Raw genomic sequence first — 16459 nt, forward strand, 5'->3', positions numbered from 1 at the left:
TCACAGATACTTATTTATCAGTGACACACATATGAAGAAGGCTGAGCCATGCAATAAAGCTTTTCAGTTATGCATGTGCCAGGTTCTGAATTCTTAGAGATGTTCTAACAATAAATGGTCAATTACGATTTGTCAGGTGCGTGGCTCCTGATTTTACCAGAATGAGCTGGAATTTTTTTTTTTACAACACTGTATTCTGGAAGAAAATGCATGGGTTTAAGGGTAGATAAGCCTTCGTTCAGTTCTAGCTCCAAAACCTAGAGTTACTTTGAGCAAGTTACAAACTCTAAGCTGCATCTTCCTCATCTGTAACATGGAGATAATAAAACTTACCTCGGAGCTTACAGAGCACATAAAAGAGGAACTGGACACAGAAGATCCAGCACATAATAGGCCATCTATAAATGGTTTGAAAAAAAAATGTTGGGGCCAGCACTGTGGTGTAGTGGGTAAGTCTCCACCTTTGGTGCCAGCTTCTCATATGGATACCAGCTTGAATCCCGTATGCTCCACTTCCAATCCAGCTCCCTGCTAATGGCCTGGGAAAGCAGTAGAAGATGGCCCAAGTCCTTGGGACCCTGCATGCACATGGGAGACCCAGAAAAAGCTCCTGGCTCCTGGCTGCAGATTGGCCCAGCTCTGGCCATTGCAGCCATTTGGGGAGTGAACCAGCAAATGGAAGACTTCTCTCTCTGTCTCTCCCTCTCTCTGTAACTCTGCCTATGAAATAAATAAACAAATTTTTAAAAAATAAATAATATGTATTTATTATTCAAGTTGGTAAGAACTGTATAAAATTATTAAATAAACAGATGAGTGTCACGCTCTGTCTCTCCACTTGTCTCCCTCTGCCTTCCTCTCAGTAGGAACTGCCAGGCCCCTGCACTCCCGTAAAAACCCGAGGGGGAAACCCTCCCGTGTGGATGGCTCTGTGGTCTTCAGGCTGCGAGAAGGATGAAAAGGACGAGCTCCTCCAGCTCGCATTTACTCAGCCATCACCTCTCTGCTTGGCTAATCTCTCCAAAAGGCTAGGTGAAGGCTCAAGGAAACGTCTTGTCACACTATTTCCATGGACCTTTCAGCCTCACATTTGTGGCCATGCCAGCATCCCAGATCATGTTTGTGTGTTTAGTGCTTGGAATCAAACTGGGTGCTGCCGCCATAATTTCCTGTTCCACACTGATTTTTACATGCTCCTTGCCCTCTGCTACAGAAATCATCCAAAAAAAAAGAGCTTCACAAAGAGATGTCATTGGAAGGAAATCTTAGTTCATGCAATGTTTGAGCATCACTGGACTCCCACTAAGACTTAAAGGATCCCTCAGCACCTCTGTGAGTTCACTGCAGTACACCAGTGTGCCTCAGAGCACAATTTGGAAACCAAAGTGTTAACAGCTCCCTACTGCCCATAGGAAAAAATTCTAGGGCCCATTGCTGAGGCTCTGGCATCCCATCATACCATTTTGAGTCCCAGCTGCTCCACTTCTGATCCAGCTCCCTGCTAATGCACCTGAGAAAGGAGTGGAAGATGTGGAAGATGGCCCAAGTGCCTGGGCCCCTGCACCTTCGTAGGAGACCCGAAAGAAGCTCCTGGCTCCTGGCTTCAGATCGATGCAGCTCTGGCAGTTGGGGCCATTTGGGAGTGAAGCAGCAGACAGAAGATTCTGATTCTGATTTATATTCTCTCTCTCTCTCTCTCTCTCTCTATCTATCTCCATGTGTGTAACTCTAGCTTCCAATAAACTATCACTGGGAGAATATCTTCACACAAGGATGTACAAACAGAAAATAGTACTTGAGAGGGGAGGCAGAGAAACTTACTATTCATTGCAGAGTGTTTTTTAAAAAGATTTATTTTTTATTTATTTGAGAGGCCGAGTCACAGACAGAGAGAAAGACAGAAAGATCTATCCACTGGTTCACTCTCTGATTGGCCACAATGGTCGCAGTTGAGCCAACTGGAAGCCAGGAGCCAGGAGCTTCTTCTGGGTTCCCCAGGCAGATGCAGGGGCCCAAGCACTTGGGCCTCTTCCACTGTTTTCCTAGGCCATTAGCAGAGGAAGTGGAGCAGCCAGGACACAAACCAGTGCCCATATGGGATGCCGGCACTACAGGAAGAGGCTTAGCCCACTATGCCACAGCATCGGACCCACTGCAGAGCATATTGTAACTTTTAATTTTTTTTTTTTTTGGTATTTCACAAAGAGGAGATTTTAATCTTTTGGTCTACATCAGCCAATACTTTTACATTAATTATATATTATTAAAATGTTTGCTTTAGCCCACTTTAGCCCACTTTCAAAATCTAGACTCTGAGGAAAATTTGAGTGTATTTCCAGGAGTATTGAATCTTATAAACATCTTAAAAGGTCAGTATCATCTCTCTTGCGGAGCTGCTAGAGATTTTCCAAAAAAGGGGCACTTGAACAGGTCAAGAATCATCTGATTCCTGTACAGCTCCGAGGCGCTCACAACTCCCAAAGAAGCCGCCATCCCAGGGGCCCTCGGCAGCAGCTTCACCAGTGCAGGAACTGTGGCACATCACTTTCTCAGCCACTGTTTGGCTATCACCAAAATGTTCACTCAGAGTGGGGAAAATTATGCAATACAAGTGTTAGGTATTCAAAAAATGGTTTAAAAATCCTAAACAAACACACACAAAAGTGTGACATTTGTTGGGGAAAAAACAACCAACAAAAGCTACAGCTGTACATTACAGTAATTGCAGAGAAGGGTGACTTGATTATGGGGCAGGTTGGGTGCTCAGGAGACTTGAGCAAGACCCTGAGCCCCAGCTAAAGCCTCAGCTTCCCTTATCAATCAGTACTGAAGGTCACACCCAAAGGATTCAGTGGTTTCAATGTCACTCTTGAGCCAAAGGAAAAGGAGTTATTCGCAAAGTCCTAAAGTGAGTGGGGAAAAAAAAAGCTATCCCAGATAAAGCACTGGCCATCTCCGTCTCCTTTATGAGGGAGAACATGGGGCACCATGACATTTCAGCACCAGTGGTTTTTTTCTGCTCAAAGAAACAAAGAGAGACTGCAAGAGGGTTTGGCATTCCCTTCCTCTACATGAAAAGTCGGCCCAATGTCCCTTAGAGGAGAGGAGTTGATGTCAGGGGCTGCTAGCTGCCTCCCAATATCCACACAACCCTTCTTCCTTGCTAACAGAACCCTGGCCTACTCAGTGCAGCCCACGCGTCCACTTTATCTTCCAGTCTCCTGTGCACAAGCATGTGGTCATATGATCAAGCTCCGGCCAGAGAGGTGTACACTAAAGGAGGACCTAAGAGAAGCCTGACCACAGGAAGGCGACTCTGCTAGAAGATTAGACTTTGTAAGTCCCTTCCCCCTTCCTCTTTCCTGCACTTCAGATGTAATGGCCAGAGCCCCCACTGCCATTCTGAACCATGAAGTGACCAAGAGGTCGGTCGGTCGGTCGGTCTCTCTCTCTCTCTCTCTCACACACACACACACATCCTGGCAGACCAGGATGGGGGCCACAGCAGAGACACAGAAGAGTCTGGGCCTCTGACAAACCTGAGGCCATCACATCAGCCTGGACTTGCCATTTCCCAACAACCCCTACAGAGAAATAACTGTCTGTTATGTTTAAAGTTACCAATGTCTTAGGTTTCCTGTTCTGCAAGCCAGATGGATTCCTAATACAGCTTGTCCCTGAAATTAATTTTGCAGCCACATCAAGTTGAACACAAAGCTGTGATCATGTGGCAAGAGGAAAGCGCCTGCTCCTAGGAGAGAAGAAGCACTGGCTGAGGGCTATGAATCAGGGCTTGCAAAACCAGTGGGAGGAAGGAGCTAACTAATTTGTAAAGTACCTGGATATAAAACAATAGAGAGAAATGGGACCTGGGGCAAGTCCCAGAATGCTGGTAGCATCCAAATTTAAATTTTTTAGAAAACTAGTACAATACAACACTTTTGCAGGTCTGTGATTTTTGGTTTTGTTTTTGTTCAGTGTTAGTTTTATTTATTTGTTTATTTATTTGAGACACAAAGACAAAGAGATCTCCCACCCACTGGTTCACTCCTCAAATGCCTTTGGGCCAGGCCAAAGCCAGGAGCAGAGAACTCAATCCAGGTCTCCTACAGGACCCAGGCACTTGATCTGTCATCCAGAGATTTTCAAGGTCTGCATGGTATCATTTAATTCAGAAGTCACATTATCTTTATGGTGGAACAGTAATAACCAAACCTCACAACATACTCGTCTTTGTAGCATTAGTGCTCATCCGAAGCACTGTGGGTTTGGTTGGCTGATTTGGGTTGTGCTAAGGAGGCACAGTGAGAAGCAAGCATGCTTGTTCAGGAGAAAAACCACCTGCAGATGAGCCTCATAAAGAAAACCATGAGCTGAATAGCAAGAGCAGCCAGCCAGGCCAGGCCCCATCAGAGTGGCTGGAACGGGTTCAGAAGGAAACTCAGCCCATGACTATTTCAGTGGTTTAATTTGCAAATAATTCATGTGTCTTCATTTCAACAGTAACATGTCTGTTGCAGAAAAAGTGTAAACACAAATACGCAAAAAAAAGAAAGCAGAATCACTTCCATCTCAACACCAGAAAGAGCTACTACTAACAACCTGAAGTGCAGTGGTCTTCCAGACTCTTCCAGCCTCTTGATTATCCATGTATATGTGCATTTATTTGTATATTTTTGTGCATATACATACATGCATATACACATATACACGCATATATGTGTATGCATGCTCTTGCATACATCTACACGTATGTGTGTATATACAGAATTTTTATTAAAATGAAATAATACTATGAAAAGAATCAAAATTGTTTGTAAACAATCATCTCAGGCATTTAGGGATATAAAGCTTCTTGGTCAAACATTATCAAAGTACTTTTTCTCCTGAGAAAGTCATTATTAGAAGCATAATATAAAATATGACATAAATAAGGAAATTTTATAAATCTACCATTAGTCAACACTACAGTAATAATTTCTGCAGGCAAAATTCAATGACAGATACTAAAATTAGAAGAAATGAGATATTAGCAGACTCTCAGAGTGTCACAGCTAGGGCAGGTATTCAGCCTAGAGGCCAGTTACGATGCCTGCATCCCATACTGGCATGCCTGGCTTCAGTTCCTGGTTCCAGCTCCTGATTCCAGCTTCCCAATGATGTAGATTCTAGGAAGCAGCAGGTGATGGTTCAAGTAGCTGAATCTCTGCCACCCACATGGGAGATCTGGGTTTAATTTCCAGTACAGGCTTCAGCTCAGACCAGTCCTGACCATTGAGAGTATTTGGGGAATGAACCAGGAAATAACACCTTGCTCTTCCTCTCTCTTTCTCACAAATATATTCTTTACTTTTTTTAAAGTATCACCCCCAAGAATGTCATTAATTACACTATAAATTTACTATGGAGGTACTCCCCAAACACTACCTGAATAAGTGAAAACTTTCAACATCAGGGCTGGCGTTGTGGTGTAGTGTATTAGGTTACCGCCTATAATGCCAGCATCCCATGTGGGCACTAGTTCAAGACCCAGCTGCTTCACTTCCAATCCAGTTCCCTGTTAATGTGCCTGGGGAAAGCAGCAGAGGATGTCCCAAGTGCCTGGGCCACTGCATCCACGTGAGAGACCTGGAAGAAGCTCCTTGCTTCTGGCTTTGCCTGGCCTCAGCCCTGGCTGGTGTAGACATTTGTGGAGTGAACCAGTGGATGCAAGATATATTCTCTCTCTCTCTCTCTCTCTTTCTCCCTCTCTCTCTCTCTGTAACTCTGACTTTCAAATAAATACATAAATATTTTTAAAAAGTTCAACATCACCAGTATGAATTGTAAATCAGCATCATATCCCTGATATCCTGTACAAAGAAGGAAACATTAATTGTACCTCTGTAGTATATTACCAAAAATTTATAACTTCAAGTTTTTCACGAGCAAACAGAAGACCATCCCAAATAGAAGTACATCTTTTTTTTTTTTTTTTTTTTTTTTTTTTTGACAGGCAGAGTGGACAGTGAGAGAGAGAGACAGAGAGAAAGGTCTTCCTTTGCCGTTGGTTCACCCTCCAATGGCCGCCGCGGCCGGCGCGCTGCGGCTGGCGCACCGCGCTGATCCGATGGCAGGCGCCAGGAGCCAGGTGCTTTTCCTGGTCTCCCATGGGGTGCAGGGCCCAAGCACTTGGGCCATCCTCCACTGCACTCCCGGGCCACAGCAGAGAGCTGGCCTGGAAGAGGGGCAACCGGGACAGAATCCGGCGCCCCACCCGGGACTAGAACCCGGTGTGCCGGCGCCGCTAGGCGGAGGATTAGCCTAGTGAGCCGCGGCGCCGGCCAGAAGTACATCTTACAAGATAACTGACAAACATTCTTCAAAAGTGTCACAATTTTAAGATAAAGAGAGACTAAGGAACTATCACAGATGGGACAAGATTAAGGAAACTTGACAACTGAACACAATTTGGGATCCCAACTCTCGTTCAGCCAACCCACATCTTCTTCAGCTGGAACGTACAACACATCGCACATTTCCAAGTCTCCTGAGCTGCCAGAAGTCTTTGTGGAACCCAGTCCTTGACAGTGGTATCTGCAGCACTTCTGTGTGCTGTGTGTTACCGGCAGCATGGAAACCTTGATGCTCTTTTCTGCTTCCTGTTGCTTAGGATAGAGTCAGTCCCCAGACTGTCCCTAAATGTCTCATGTTGGAGATGGCAGAGACCAAATGTGGCAGTGTAAGCCAGAGTGCAGCATTTAGGCAAGAGGAAAGCTCTGGCAAACAGTTGACTCTCATGACCTTGTTTCCCAGAGTATGTTGCAAGAAGCTTATCTTGCAACATAGTACTAAGCAGCAGCCAGACCACCACAAACAAGGAGGGCTGCAAGAAACCAGTGTGAGGGCTGGTGTTGTAGTGCAGGGAGTTAAGCCACTGCCTGCGATGTTGACATCCCATATGGGCAACTGGTGTGAGTCCCAACTGCTCCACTTCTTCAGTTCCATGCTGATGAGCCTAGGAAAGCAATGGAGAATGGCCCAGGTGCTTGGGCCTCTGCACCCATGTGGGAGACCCAGAAGAAGCTCCTGGCTTCAGCCCAGTCATTGTGGCCATTTGGGGAGGAGTGAACCAGTGAATGGAAAATCTCTGTCTCTCTCTTTCTGTAACTGCCCTTCGATTAAATAAATAAATAAAATCTTAAAATTAAAAAAAAGAAACCTGTATGAATCAGAATTTTGAACATCTTGAACATACAGTGCATAAAGATTTATAAGGCAAGCAGGAACATGCTCCCATCCCCCATATTCTACACCCTGGATACTCCCCCAGCCATTGCTATAAAAGTCCTAGGAAACTGATTGCAGGGAGGCCGTTATTTTAGGGAACTCAACCTTCCCACCATCTACTTTACTTGTCACAAGTAAATAAAGCTTTCTTCTGGGCAAAAAACAATTAGATCCCAGATTATATTCTGTAACCCAAAAGAGACATCAATGGGGGAAAAAATGGGGAACATTGAATAAAGTCTATAGTTTGGCTAATCCTTAAAAAGAAAAAGAAAAACTGGCTGTTATTTGAAACCAGCAGAAAAACAGATCAAAAGCAAGATCACAAATACTTTCTAGTCACTGTATGTATAATTGCTTCAAAGCACTAACTCCAACTAAAAGAGTTAAAAGCATCTTTCACCACTAGGAAAATGCAAAGTGGAGTCAGCGCCTCTCAATTTAAATTGTGCCTCTTACCTTTACATTGTAGAGCAATAAATAAGCTTTCGCCAAATCAAACATGCATATGGGCATACACAAATACAGACACACACAAAATGTGGGCACACTCTTGATAACTATTTACATTACCTAAAAATATCTTGGAATTCCTCCTTTTTGGTAAAGCACCACCAGAGGCCCCTCTTACCTTCTGAAAAGAAAATGAGAAATGATTAAAATGCAGCCTAAAGAATAAGCAATGGGGAGGGATGAGGACATCTCAGAGGTTCCCAGTGTTTATAAAAAGCCAAGAGAAATATTCAACCTGGACTAGAAAGTCCAGAATAAACATGAACTTGAAGCAGGAGGGTGAAGGAAGGGCAGTTCTATTACTCCACCTGATTATTTCCACCGAGTCATAAAGAAAGCACTTCTGGAAAGGGAAGTAGAAACCAGGGGCCAGGGTGAAGTGGATGCTTGAACTTCCATCAGCAAATGCTCTCCAAAAGGCTGGGGTCCAAGCCTGACAGTGAAGGACTCAGGAAAAGATGATGGTGGCTCCAAAGACTAAGAGCCCTACGTTTCTCCTTACCCAAGGGCTTCCTAGTATTTGGTCCTGGGCATGCTCAGCAACTTTGTTGAAAGATTTAATAAATACTTTCAGATAGTTACCGATATTCTGGTCATGTGAAACCTCAATGCAGCTTCTCGAAACACTGGAGAGCACCAACAGGTGGCCATGATCGCCACCTTTCACATTGTGTATTTCTGCCAATAGTAGAATCCTCAGCAGTGAAACAAATGCCTATCAGTGCTTATGCAAGAGAGCATCCATGTGATGCTCACTTCAGTAATTTTATCCTCAAATAGAATGATGATAATTTTTGTTTGAAATGGCCAACGGGATTTCCATGGTGAATCAGTTTTTTTTTTAAGTCATGAGAAGTCAGTTTTTTTTTTAAGTCATGAGAAGTCGTTTCCAAGTGAGCAGGGTGTGCAGGTCCAACCCTAGCACGCTTCCAAGCAGCCACATGCGTCAAGGCCGTGCCGTGCACTTGCCTCGTCTCTAACTTGTCTTCTCATCAATCCCAAGTCTCCTACATTTTATTATTTGATATTGAAGGTTGACCCATCTTCGTGATTCTCAGCTTAAGTTTTTACAGCTGCTACTTTAGGTTTACAGTCCACATCTTAGGAATCTCGAAATTATTGACCACATGAACCTAAAAGAATACAGTTCTTCCCTGGTCTTCTCTGTCCTCTCCTTTGCATTCATTTGCCTCAAATAGAGATGAAATGACGCCTGTGCCAAAGGCACATTTAACAATCTTACAGGTCACCTGAGATCTCTCTACAGAACTTGATAGTGCCCTGTAAGTGTTCCGATCTCACTGCCCCCTCCATCCCTGAGGGAGAGGGACTGCATAAAGATTTGCTAGAACATGAGTCTCTCATATCATAGGATTTCACACACCTTCACACCTCAGACTTGAGTGAGATCCACTTCCTCTCGGATAAAAGGGGTAAAAAAAAAAGACTTCCCTCCCAATGCCATCACTCTCCTCCAACAGCAGTCAATACTAAAGAAATCAACAGGGTTACAGAAACTAAAACTTTTTTGTCCAGAAAATATGACTGTGCCATATGTCAGGTTCTGTGCTGGAGCTTGGGGTACAAACCGAATGAAGATATAGTCCCTCCCTTGAAGAGCTCAGCAGCATAGTAGGGCAACATATATGAAAGCAAACCACAACAGGTTCTGGTGAGTATTAAGAGAGGTTCAGCTGGTGCCGCAGCTCACTAGACTAATCCTCCACCTGCAGCGCCAACATCCCAGGTTCTAGTCCCGTTTGGGGCACCAGATTCTGTCTCGGTTGCTCCTCTTCCAGTCCAGCTCTCTGCTGTGGCCAGGGAGTGCAGTGGAGGATGGCCCAAGTGCTTGGGCCCTGCACCTGCATGTGAGACCAGGAGGAAGCACCTGGCTCCTGGCTTCAGATCGGTGCAGCATGCTGGCCATGACGGCCATTTGAAGGGTGAACCAACGGAAGGAAGACCTTTCTCTCTGTCTCTCTCTCTCTGTCTAACTCTGCCTGTCAAAAGAGAGAGAGAGAGAGAGAGAGAGAGAGAGAGAGAGGTTCCAAAAAATGCTATCAGTTTCTAAGGAGGAAATGACACGTTCATCTAGGGATGACTGGTCAGGTAACAAAAGCAATAGTCTTGGCATATAGCAGCTATTTGTAAATGTTTGGTGGATTGGTGGGTGGGTGGGTGGATGGAGAGATACATAGACAGGTGGATGGATGGATTAGTTCATGGATAGATGGATGTATGGTTATGTGAATGAATGGGTATATGAATGCATGTGTGTGTGGATGGATGGATGATGGGTGTATAGGTGAGTGGATGAGTGGATGGATGAATGGATAGATGGCTATTCTGGCCACAGGGAAAACAACAAGTAAAAGAAAGGGAGAAATAAGACATTCTAGACAGAGAAAACAGCATGGACAAAGGCATGAAATCACAGTGTGTTCCAGAAAGGAGACATAGTTTGCTGAGTCTGTATCACAAATGTGGTGGTGTAAGAGTGGGGGTCAGGGCCGGCACAGTGGCACAGCAGGTTAACGCCCTGGCCTGAAGCGCCGGCATCCCACATGGGCACTGCTTCTAGTCCCTGCTGCTCCTCTATGGCCTGGGACAGCAGTAGAAGATGCCCCAAGTCCTTGGGCCCCTGCACCCACGTGGGAGACTGGAAGAAGCTCCTGGCTCCTGGCTTCGGATTGGCGCAGCTCCAGCCATTGCGGCCATCAGGGGAGTGAACCAGCAGATGGAAGACCTCTCTCTCTGTCTCTCCCTCTCTCTGTAACTCTGTCTTTCAAATAAATAAAATAAATATTAAAAAAAAAAAAGTGGGTCATAAGTACTGTAGAGTCACATCGTGAGCACCATATAATCACATAAAAGACAGGGAGACACATCAGGGATTTAAGCCTCATTGTGCCACAAATGCACAGGTAAATGCACTTGGAAAGATCATCCTGGAGGAGTTATGCAGACTGGTTGGGACTAAAGGATAGGAGATTGCGCAGGAGGCCACAAAACTAGTCCTTTTAAGGGATACTGAGCCCCGGCGCCGCGGCTCAGTAGGCTAATCCTCCACCTTGCGGCGCCGGCACACCGGGTTCTAGTCCCGGGTGGGGCGCCGGATTCTGTCCCGGTTGCCCCTCTTCCAGGCCAGCTCTCTGCTGTGGCCAGGGAAGGCAGTGGAGGATGGGCCAAGTCCTTGGGCCCTGCACCCCATGGCAGACCAGGAGAAGCACCTGGCTCCTGCCATTGGATCAGCGCGGTGCGCTGGCCGCAGCGCACTGGCCGCAGTGGCCATTGGAGGGGGAATCAACGGCAAAGGAAGACCTTTCTCTCTGTCTCTCTCTCACACTGTCCACTCTGCCTGTCAAAAAAAAAAAAAAGGGATACTGAGCACTCAGACAAAAACAGTAGGGATGGAGGGGACAGGATGGATTTCAGAGCTATTTGGAAGGCCCAGGTAAAACTTGTTATATGCAAAACACAGAAGAAAAGCAACCCAAAGGATGTCCTCTGGAATTTAAGAAGAACCACTGTTAGGAAAGGATAATTTATTCAGCCTGGGCACCCTGAACTGCAGGTATTTGTGGGAGAAGAAAAATCCAGGATGGAGTCAGATGGTCAGACATTCAGATCTGGACAGATACTAATTTGGAAGTCATCAGCATAGAGAGCGGTTGACCAAGGATATATATGTGCATGAAAACCGCTGATGAGGAAGAGCACCTTTCAGGTAAAGAAGACAGGATGGCCAAACGGCATCCTTGGAAATGCTGACAATTAAGGGGTGAACAAAGGAAGAGACACTGGTAAAGAAACTGAAAAGGCAGAGAGATGTCAAGAAACAATGGTGCTGAAGAAAACAGGGGGAGGGCAACAGTTCCAAAGGAAAACAACACAAACATTCAAATACAGTGACATCAGGGCTAAAATGTCCCCGCCAAGTGTAGCAGCTAACAGCTCACTGACACCTGGGGCAGTTCCAGTGGCTGACCAAGGTCAGACAGACTGCAAGGTCGAGCCCTAAAGGGACATGCAGCAGAGACCAGGAGAACAGAAGCCTTAACTGAAGGATGTAATGACTCAAGGAGGACAAAAAGAGTTTCATGATGTGTGCTTTTTACAGGTGGCAGAAAGTGAAAAAGGCAAGGGAGAAGTTACAGCTATAAGAAGGAGTGGAGATAATGAAGGAGCAGGTTTCCCAAGGTAGGAAGACCCAGAACCAACTGTGAGTAGAGAGAGAAAAGACCTTTCTGCAGGAGGAAAACTAAAATGGAACAAAACACCTGTGAACTTTTGAGACACACCAAAGAAGTTACTTAGTTCTCATCCTAGGTCCTTGTTTTCTTTGTTAAAGCACAAGTCAAAATAATTTTCTGAGAATCTGCTAAAGGCTTGAAGAAAGCATCCTAAGTTTACAGTGGCCACTCAAGGGATTGGGAAAGGACAGAGACTAGCAGTTTGCTGGGCAGTGAGAGGGCTCATCTGAAGAGAGGAGACCAGGAATTTGACAGGGTTTGTGGGCCTTCCAGCGATCTGTGCATGGAAATGGAGCGAGACATCAGTGTATGCACAGGTTGGCATTGCAAGAGATAATTCAGGAATTAAGCTTGCAAGGATAGGGCTCAGGTGAGGCTACTGTTGATAACAGGATGTTCAAAGTGTCCCAGTGTGAAAAGAAGACTTAACAACTCAGAGGCATGGAAGTGGCAAGAAAGTAGAGCAACAACAAATTGAAATAGGAATAAATGAGCAAAAATGAGAGAGATGGTGGCTATGGAGTGAAATATTTGACAGTTTCAGAGGCAGGCCTCATCACACAAGACCGCCAACACACCACAGTTCTTGTGACCCTGAGAAAAGTAATCTAAGTCTGTGGACCTCAGTTGTTCCTTTTTCAAAAAAAAAAGCTTCCTAAAAATTGCATCACTTTACACTAAGACATACAGGATTTCAGATTAATTACTATACACCACCTAACACAAGTAGTGAATGTAAATATAATAGGTCAAAATTACATTGTTCTGAAGCTAAGTGTTGAGTTTATAAGCTTCTCTGACCTCCTGGCCTGTCTTCCTCCACTTTCTTCTGCTCTCATCACTGTCCAGTACTGGAATCTCTCCTTTGATAGAAAGAACACCAAACATACTAGGTGGGCTAGGGCGAGCGATCAGAAGAAATTCACATCAACATCAACTGCTCAGAAGACCCTGGATAGCTTACAAACTAGCGAGACAATGTAATATCAACATTTGAAAATTACTAATATCCCCAAACACCATCAAAGATGAAATAAATGTCAAAAATCAAAGAGGGATAACATTAGTAACAAGAATTATAGGATATCTTTTAAAAAAGCCAATAAAAGGGGCTGGCACTGTGGTGCAGCAGGTTTAGCCACTGCCTATGGTGCTGGCATTCATTATCGGACACCAGTGCGAGTCCCAGCTGCTCCACTTCCAATCCAGCTCCCTGCTAATGTGCCTGGGAAAGCAGCAGAAGATGGCTCAAGTCCTGGGGCCCAGGCACCCACATGGGAGACCCAGACAAAGCTCCTGGCTTCAGCCTGGTCCAACCCCAGCCACTGAGGCTATTTAGGGAGTGAACCAGTGGAAGGGAGATCTGTCTCTTCTCTCTCTCTCTCTGTAACTCTTTCAAATAAATAATCTTTAAAAAAAATCTTAAAAGCTAAAAAAAAAAGTATGAGTTCTTTACAGAAAATTACAAAATATCATTGAATAATATAAGAGACCAGAATAAATATAGAAGTATGCTATGTTGAATGGTTATTTAATAAATATTTATGAAGTACCCACTATATGCTAGTCACGATTAGGTGCTCAAGACACAGCGGAGCAAAACAGATGGAAGTTCCTGACCCTCTTGGAAATTACACAATGAGGTGATTACAGATGAATCTATAAATACAGTGTGACTATGATCAAAATATCAACAGGATTTTTTTTAACTTGATGAACTGATTAGAACATCCATTAAAAAAAAAATCTCTAAAAGTGCCCCAGGAAAGTAACAGGGGAATAAAATGAACATGCAAAAAGTGTTTCTAACACCAGAAATGAAGGCTTGCCACACCAATGCAGAGAAACACAGCACACAAGTGAGATGCCGAAAACAGGCCCATGTAAAAGGCAAGTTAAAGTACTAAATAATAGGGGCCAGCATTGTGGCAAGGCAGATAAAGCAGCTGCCAGCGATGCCAACATCCCATATGGGCACCAATTCAGGTCCCGGCTGCTCCATTTCCAATCCAGTTCCCTGCTAATGGCCTAGGAAAGCAATGGAAGATGGTCCAAGTGTTTGCATCCCTTTACCTACACAGGAGACCTGAAAAGAAGCTCTTGGCTCCTGGTTTCAGCCTGGCCCAGCCCCAATCATTGCAGCCATATGGGGAGTGAACCAACAGATGGAAGATCTCATTCTGTCTCTCTTTGTGTAACTCTGATTTTCAAATATACACACACACACACACACACACACATATGTATATATAAAGTACATACACACATATATATGTATATATAAAATACATACATATAAGGTGATGCTATAATATACATATAATACATACATATAAGATGATGCTATAAACCACAAAAGGTTGTAGTAGTTCTACTAGTAGTTGGACAATTAACAATCAATATGGGAAAAAATCAATTTCTGTTCTTCATACAAACACAAAACTAAAGTATAAATGGATTAAAGACAGTATTAAAATACACTCACACACACACATGTTTATTTAAAGAAATAACTTTATGAACTTGAGTTGGGAAACAATTTTTTAGCCAAGATACAGAAAGTAAAACTCCTATGTAAAAAGTTTAGTAAATCTAATTACAACAAAACTTAAAACTTTTACTCTACAAAGCCATTTATAAACAAAAGAAAAAGACAAGCAAAGGACTGTAAGAAAATTTTGTATGTAACAGACAAAAGTTTGGAATCCAGAATATAAAAAGAACTCATTAAACATATGGAAAAAAAAAAAAACGGCTCACTGAGAAACAGGCCAAAAATAGAAATAGGCAAATCAAAGAAGAAATAATTTAGATGGACAATAAACATATAAAAAGATGATCAACCCTCACACAAGAAAATGCCAAACATTTAGATGCTGCTTCATAACCATGAGGTTGGCAAAAGTCAAAAGCCTGGCCAAGGGATGGAGAGGGCGTGGGAAACTAGGACTTTACAACCACTGCAGAGAGGAGTGTATGCTGGTGCCATCACTCTGGGGAGGCATTTATCTTCATCTGGTAAAAATGCAGATAAGCTCACCCAGGAGCCAGCAATACCACTTCCAGATATATTTCCTAAAGAAATCTTGCCCACTGTACCCCCAGGAGGAATGTATAAAAATGTTAATTGTTGCATTGTGTGTAGTAGCAAAAATTAGAAACAATCTAAATGTTCCTCAGTGGGAGAAGAATAAATTATAGGGTGCTCATAAAATAGATTAAATGATTAAAATGAATTAAAGTATATCCAGATGCATCTCAACATAGAGATTCCAAACTCAAGGTTCAGTGGGGGAAAACTCTACACAGAATTGCATGTAACAGTATTATAGCATTTATCTACATCTTTAAAACACATGAAGTCATACTATATATTGTTCATGAATACACATATTTGCAAATAAAATATAATGATGTTCATGAGAATGAGAAATTCACAGCAGTGGTTACTTCTGGAGAGAGAAGGGGACAAACAGGACTTGAACTTCCAAAAAACAATGTTTTTTAAGTCTGAAGCAAAACTATCCAAAAATTTTTTATTACTGATTTTGGTACCCATGAGTGTCTCTGACATTGTTTTCTGTATTTTTTTGTCTTTTTATACTTATACATTTTCCCAATAAGTCAACCCATGCTTTCTTAATTCCAATCAGGGATTTAAAGAAAGAAAAATAAAACTGGTTAAGAAAGGGTTGGGAGGAAATCTAGGAATTTCTGCTCACAGTGCTACTTCTGTTTTCCACCACTGACCAGAAATCGAAAATCATGTGGGCTCAGGAGAAGCCCCATGTGACAAAGCCACTAAACAATGTCAATGTCAATGCCACCAAGGCCAGTTCTCCAAAAGTGGTTCTCACCTCTCTCACGTGTCTTTTCAGGTGCATGTATACACTCTGTCCAGTTTTTCGAAAATGTCTTTCAACGTGTTCCCTTCCAAAGGCCAAAAATGTATTCATGCATACATAGAGTCCACCTTCAGAATTCTAGAAAAAAGAGACAGGTACAGCATTAGACTAGGTCACCTGGCCAAGTAGAGTGAACACAGGAAAAAGGGAAGGCGAAGGAAGACAACCAGTGCTGACAAAGCCTGACAAAAGCCACCATGGCTCTTGTCACCTGCAGTGACCCTTCACCCACAGTGGCAGCTCCCACCCCAGTTCTGGCTTCCGGGTGCCCAAGTACTCAGTTTACCAAACACTGGCTACATTCACAGTCAGGGGCCCTGGAAAATAAACCTGCTTGTCTAAGCCTCCAAAATGAGATAAGGAAAGATAAGGGATAGCAGAAAATTGGCAAGGGATCCAATTATAGCATCACTGTGATATTTCACCATCGTTCTTCCTCATTCATCGATGCAAGTCCTTAGGAGCATCAGCTTTAGATCCTTTTAACGGGACAGGGTTCTACAATGTTCCCTCATTTAC

The 16459-nt window shown here is 43.6% G+C and overlaps 1 protein-coding gene across 1 annotated transcript in view; it reads right to left on the bottom strand.

Annotated features, from left to right (window-relative positions):
- USP13 (ubiquitin specific peptidase 13) overlaps positions 1-16459 on the bottom strand; it is a 122748-nt gene that overhangs the window by 78981 nt on the left and 27308 nt on the right. Inside the window, exons 2-3 of the mRNA XM_008266542.5 lie at positions 15893-16018; positions 7843-7903 (exon numbers count right to left, since the gene is read on the bottom strand). Of these exons, the coding sequence (XP_008264764.3) occupies positions 7843-7903; positions 15893-16018 (187 nt within the window). The remainder of the gene's footprint in view (positions 1-7842; positions 7904-15892; positions 16019-16459) is intronic.

This window comes from Oryctolagus cuniculus, chromosome 4 (genome assembly GCF_051225735.1).
Source record: "Oryctolagus cuniculus isolate XC-2025 breed Fujian yellow rabbit chromosome 4, ASM5122573v1, whole genome shotgun sequence".
NCBI classification, from domain to species: Eukaryota; Metazoa; Chordata; class Mammalia; order Lagomorpha; family Leporidae; genus Oryctolagus; species Oryctolagus cuniculus.